General features: G+C 43.1%; 1 protein-coding gene across 1 annotated transcript in view; it reads left to right on the top strand.

Annotated features, from left to right (window-relative positions):
* LOC130579838 (acrosin-like) overlaps window positions 1–4,954 on the top strand; it is a 10,772-nt gene extending 5,818 nt beyond the window's left edge. Inside the window, exons 4-6 of the mRNA XM_057376936.1 lie at window positions 211–409; window positions 3,225–3,327; window positions 4,915–4,954. Coding sequence (XP_057232919.1) covers window positions 211–409; window positions 3,225–3,327; window positions 4,915–4,954 — 342 coding nt within the window. The remainder of the gene's footprint in view (window positions 1–210; window positions 410–3,224; window positions 3,328–4,914) is intronic.
* The last annotated feature ends 1,562 nt before the right edge of the window (window positions 4,955–6,516 follow it).

Raw genomic sequence — 6,516 nt, 5'->3', positions numbered from 1 at the left:
CATCCAGGAGCCCTGTGCACAGAGGACAGAGAGCCCTGCTTTACAGGACCCCAAGCTGCTCACAGCCAGGCTTCTGGAGGCTCCAGCATCTGAGCTGAGCCTTGCTCTGCCCAGAGCACAGCTCTGGCAGGGGCTGTGGGAGAGAAGGAGAAAGCTCCAGAGCTGGCAGGGGACACCAGCACCACTTTAACCCTCTGTGTTCCTCTGCAGGGTGACAGTGGTGGCCCTCTCATGTGCAAAGACAACCATGCTGAGTATTGGTGGGTCGTAGGACTGACCAGCTGGGGAAAAGGCTGTGCCAGAGCAAGGAAGCCTGGAATCTATACCTCCACTCAGTTCTTCTATGACTGGATTGTATTCCAGATGAGTCTGAGCCCAGAAGGAAGTTATTCTGCAACATCACGAGCATGTAGTAATTTTTTGACCAYTTCCCATATCTGGAATCATTATATTACCACCCCACAACCCCCTCAGAAGCCATGGCCAAGACCACCCCCCTCTCAAAAGCCCTGACAAAGCCCTACCCCTTCTGTAAAACCAAGGCAAATACCAACAACAATGGGTGAATTTAACTCCTGCCCATTTCTCATTAAGATTCTGCTGAAATTCCTTGCTTGAAAGAAGGAACTTCACCAGCAGATCCCTGGGCAAAACACATCTTCAGCAGCAGAACAGGCAGGTTCCAGGCCATAGTGCAGTGCCCAGCAACCATTTCTTRCTGGGAAAATGCCTGCTGATCCAAAGGCAGCCTCTGTGTCAAAAGCCTGCTCTGTCCTGCCCACACTCCTCTCCTGTGTGCAGGCAGACACTGGAGTTGACTTAGCAGAAGTAAAGTTTCCTATGTTCACAGGGAACCATCTTTTCAGTGCAATTTTGACTCCYGGACAAGGCAAGGACTGCCACTCTCAGCATCTGCAGAATGAGCCTGAGGGCAGAGCCATCAGGCACAAAGGGACAGAGTGGCTCCAAAGGGCTCCAGAGTGCCTGATCAAAGAGGAGAGTGCTCTGAGCCCCATGGGCTGGAGGAACCTGGCACATCAAGCCTGGGAAGAGGATAGGAAAGAACAAGGTCACAAGCAGCCACCTTGGGGACAAGTGCTCAAAGGCACATGGGCTGTGATTTGGGCCTGCTGTGAGCCTGGGCTAATGGAGCACACCTGGGAAACTGCCAAGCATGACAAGGGATCTCCTGACTGCTGATAGGAATGCCAGTGCCCTCATGCAGAGCCACATTTCATGGGTAATAATGGGAGATTGATGTGCCAGGGGGTGACACTTCACAGATACTCAAAGGAAGAGCTGGGGGCATTCTGGGGAGAGGAAGCTGGCAGGAACAGKAGGHAAGTGCACCTGGAATGCCATGGAAGGCCAARGTGAGTGAGCCAACAGCASCTGCAACAGCGAGTCTGTTCACAGGCAGGGCCAACCTGGGAGCCAGAGGGAAAAGATGCCTGGGCTTGGCTGTGTATTTGGGAGGAGACAGTGGCAGAGAAATGGAAGAGGTGAGGAAGAGGAGAGGGCTGTATAAGCCTGGCAGAATGGAGAGAAGGGGCAATCAAAGAGCCAGCTGYACAAACACAGACTGCTGSTGGGTGTGYTTGTTTGCCTGAGTGTTGCACATCATCACCACAAAATGTGAAGGAAATTCTTTTGCCTGCCATTTCCCACAGCAGAATGGCATGGAGAACAGCCTGTGGCTGAGAGCCAGAGAATCCTCCTCTGTCTACAGCATTCAACTGCTRTATGTCACTGGCCACCCTGGCAGGAGGGTGCCACATCTGCCCTCATTAGTTGTAACCCAGAGCAGCAATAGAACTCACAGGCATCAAGGGCATGGAGCCTGCCAGMGAGCATTTCTCTGGCTGATGTAGCCAGCATRGACTGTGCTGCATCTGCWTTGCACTGCACTGTGCCCAGGAAGAGTGACACAGCTTGGGCACTTCAYTGCTCATCCATCAGTGGCTGTGACTGGATTGGCTCCTGACCCAAGCACACACATGCTTAGCCCTGCTCCACAGTGATTCTGTTTAGGGAAGAATCTCATGGAAAAAARGGCTGCAGAGAGCAGGGTGGAAAATGAAATTCTCCAGGACCTGCACACYCTCATCTTTCATCAAGAGGAGCCTCAAGAAAGCTGCATAGAGTCGTCTTACATGAGCTGGCAGTGATAGGGCATGGTGCAATGGTTTTCCAGTGACAGAGGGTAGCTTTAGATGAGATATTAGGAAGGAATTCTTGGCTGTGAGGCTGCTGAGGCACAGGCATGGGTTGCCCAGAGCAGTTGTGGATACCCCATCCSTCAAAGTGTTCAAGGACTGGTCAAGCACTGCCAGGCCCTGAGCAACTGCATCTAGTGCACGGTCCCTGCTGGTCCAAACTAGATGATGGTTTAGGTCCCTTCTAGTCCAAACCATTCTATGATTSTCTGATCTGTGGAGCACAGTGAACAAAACTCTGCCTTCTTCAGCAGCACTGATGATCTCCAGCTGTCATTCATTAAYGTTAATTAGCATAAATGAGTGTGAATATATTGTCATATGTAGAGTTACACATTTAGTCTTTGATAAAAAGTGAAAATGATATCAGCAATTCAGTAGTAGTTACAGCAGACACATCTACACCGTAATGTCAACTTGATACAAGCARTCACATTATCAAATACATGCATTAGTGTTTTCTGAGTAAAGTGGTTAGTACTCCTGGAAAAAGACAGCAAGTACTGTATGCAAAATATAAATATGTATCTAAAAATATAAGAATAGCTGTCACAAAGTATTCTCTCTTGGGATATCTGTAACAGACTTAGCCAGCAAAGGCATTGAATTCTTTGTTTCGAGCTCCTACATGAGAATGAGGCAGAATGGTGGCAGGACTAGAAGTGTGAGGATTCATTACTACTGTCACAGGCAGTTTATGAAATTTAGTAAAGGTTGTATTTGAAGAACAGAGGATTGCAAGATGCACCTGATAGTCCTTTTTTCCTATATACTGCACTTCCTGCATGTAGAAAAATAATTCTAAAGCTAAATTTTGGAGAAAAAAACAACATACAGGAGAAATTCCTTCCATTTTGTACCTAGACTCGGTGTTCTGACTTACAGTAAAGGCAGCATAGAGGAGAAGATGGGACGGGTGAGACACAATGTCTCATCTGATCGTTCTGTGTTGGATTAAGTCTTAGTTGGACTTATTAAAGCAACCTTTTCTCCTCTCTGCATACTTAGGGTCTCTGCAGGCATCTCCACCTGAAATTAATCTTCAACAGCCTTCAAGACTTAACAAAATTCTGGCTGTGCCTTGCTCCAAATTCATCCTTAGCAATTTGAGGTAATGTGGAAGGCATGAAGACAAGTGTCTCAATCTGACCGTTCTTGAGATTTATTCACAAAGCCCTCTGGGGTGTTTACTATCCTGGCCTTCAGTTATAAGAATGTTTTAACCCAATCTCTAGATCACCTGAATCCTAAGCTCATTTTACAGGTTTATGTTTTTGAAGTGATAAGATCTTTAAGATAACCTGGATATTTTTTTAATCATTGAATAATTGTTACTAATGCTGTTCCCTCGGAGCCTTATCATTTGCATTTCTTGATTTTCACCCAAGGATGTGACATAAATACAGTTTTAATGGAGAGACAAGGTACATTCCCACATCCACATACTYACAGATCTCCTGATTTGAGATTGCAACACTTAGTCCCCTAAATTCTCTAATAAAGTTACCCACATTTCAGATTTGTATGAAGTTGTGAGTATTGGGATTTGAGTAATTGTAAACTGTGCCTAATGCTTAACAAAGGAATGATTTAGATCACCCATATATGCATCCAGAACATACTCCAATATGAATCATTGATTCCATCATTGTCATGTGCTGAGACAGGATTTTTTATTTGAAAAGCCAGTTCTGTTAATGAAAGCAAAACCTGGTAACGAAAGCAAACCCTGCCCCTCTGACATTGCTGCCAGTGAATAGCAGTAGGATGTGCAGGACCAAAGCCCAGAGGGAGACAATCTGTCTTGCTCCTGGTTTTTCTCACCTTTGTGGACCAGACTTCCAAGTTGGCATCCCTGCCTGCTCTTATCCCTGCACGCGGAGGGGAGCTGTTGCTAAGCAACTGTGGACCATGCACCACAGCCTGGTTTGGAAACAAAGAATTAACTAGATTAGTTTTGATGAAGACAAGATACAGCCAAAGATCAGGCAGGGGGAAAGATTTTGGTTTTTTTTTAAATTAAAAATAAAAAAAAAGGCAGCTGTGATTTGCATCAGAGAACAGAGAGTGTCCAAAGAGAAGAGGGAATTTTGGAAGCAAAGAGGAAATTATGTGTGTGGCCCAAATGGAAGAAATACATAGAGGATGAGGTGTTCTTCAGGGCAAGCGCTGTCTCTATGCTTGCACATCAGCTAGCACTGCAAAACTCCAATCTCAGGGTCTTCAAGGACAATATCATAATAGAAACAAGTGAACAAAAAGTGCTGCCACAAAACCTTTCACCTCTGCTTCTCACTGGTTCCGATTTAAACACAGTCTCACAGCCACCTTTAATGGGAGATAAAGAACATGGAAGGAAAAGTGCTGGAAATGAATAGTTCAATTTTTTTGTCCTGGGAAATTTTTACCTTCATTGATTCCTTAAGCCATGCTGGTTTAAGTGATATCAAGGTTGCAGCAGCCTCAGGTGACTGCGCAGTGACTCATCATTTATTTTCTGTAACCGTAACAATGTCACTCATTCATGCATAGCTCATAAAGAATTTTTCTTCCAATAAGACCATTCTGTGCTAATTAAGGGTGGCCAAATCTCATTCTTTTGTATTGCCTGAATTCCTGGGCCTGAGAATATGACTCATAGCATTCCATGAAAAAGCACACTGGCTATTTGGCTTGATATCTTATGTTATTATTCTAGAGATATGACGGCCAAACAAAAACTACGCAAGTTTTTCTGAGCATGTTAATGTTTTGCCTTTAATTTGTTGCAATAGTATTTATTCCCATCTATGTTCACTTTGCATGAATATTTGAGAAACCTGTTTCACAGGCTGAAGTGGTGTTAGGAAAAAAAGCATGCAAATATTGAAGAACATTGTCAATAAAAACCCCTGTACTGTAATTGTGATTCTCCTGGTTACAGCCCCATCAGTCACGTAACACAYGTGTACCCCACAGAACTTTTTGGTCTAGTTATGACAAATCAATATGAATGAGGATTCAAATATTGTGTATTTAGACTGGCAAATTTATAGGCCAGGAACAGTTTGTTACCGTTAATGTGTGAATGAATCASAAGAAACTTAATGCTGTCTCCTGATGCACAGAACACTGAAAACAAAAGTTGAGAGAAATAAGTAAGGGTGATTGCTTTGCACCAGTGCAGGTTTGCTTGTAGTGGGTATCAGTCAATTATTTGTTCAGTTTCTTCCCTGCTTTTAGAAGTCTGCAATAGATTTCTAGAAGTCTTAAGTCACAAAAAAAATCTTCAGGCAACTATCAGATACTACCTAGAGTTTTAAATAAAGCAGAATGCATAAATACATAGGTTTATTTGGTGATGGTCTAACTGGATGGATTTCTTACATAATTCATATTACTGAAGTACTTTTAAAAAACTAGTTGGTTGTTTCAACCAAATATTATATATATGGGTTTTCAGCATGTAAACTAGCCATCTCTAGAGAGGTGTTTAAAATATAGGGACCTCTCTTTTGGTTTTGGTATTGTTAGKAATGTGGCTGACATATCTATAGATGCTGTGTCATTCCTGCTTTACTACCATGCTACCAATCAAGCGAGAAAATACTCATTTTCTGTATTTGAAGTTCATATTTTCAAGTTCTTCAATTATTTCAGTAAGACTGATGTCACAGATCTGAGASAAATATCAGGGAGAACTATAGAAAAGAAAGAGTGCATGATCTTCATGATCCTTAATGAGAGAAAACCTCGAACAAATCTGCCATCTCAGAGAATGAGTTCAGACTGCCATCTGGGGGATTAAGGCTGAGAAATTCAGCACGTATGGTGGATTTAACGGGATGCCTTCCAGTAGTCAAWGCATTCCCTGTAAAAGTCTCATCCAGTGAACTTTTTACTGAGTTGTTCAGTACACAAACTATTTGCAAACCTGGCCTGATTTCTGAGTACCTTCAGAATTGTTTGGATGAGTAATTTTGGACCTAGAGTTTGTTCTCTTACATCCCTTCAACATTTTTCTGATCTGTGGCTAGTAACTTGATGTGGAAGTTTTGCTCAGTTTTGATTGGGTGGGTTTTTTTCCCCCCTTGGTTTCTTTTTAAAGAGGGAAGTATGCTGAATCATAAAGAWAGGTTAAAAAACAAAAATCATGTTATCATAGTTAATATGGTCTTATATGTCACATCAATTGTCTGTGATTGTCACAAGAAGAAAACTTGTCTACCCAGACACTCATAAGAGTTGGRGAAATGCTTCCCTGAAGTTTGTGTGTGCAATATTGGCTTTGTGAAAAAGTTTTATGAACTATGTAACACAA

This window comes from Malurus melanocephalus, unplaced genomic scaffold (genome assembly GCF_030028575.1).
Source record: "Malurus melanocephalus ecotype Western Australia unplaced genomic scaffold, MMel_1.1 scaffold_296, whole genome shotgun sequence".
Taxonomy (NCBI): Eukaryota; Metazoa; Chordata; class Aves; order Passeriformes; family Maluridae; genus Malurus; species Malurus melanocephalus.
Note: the sequence above shows the minus strand (reverse complement) of the source record. Positions and strands in the feature narration are given on the sequence as shown.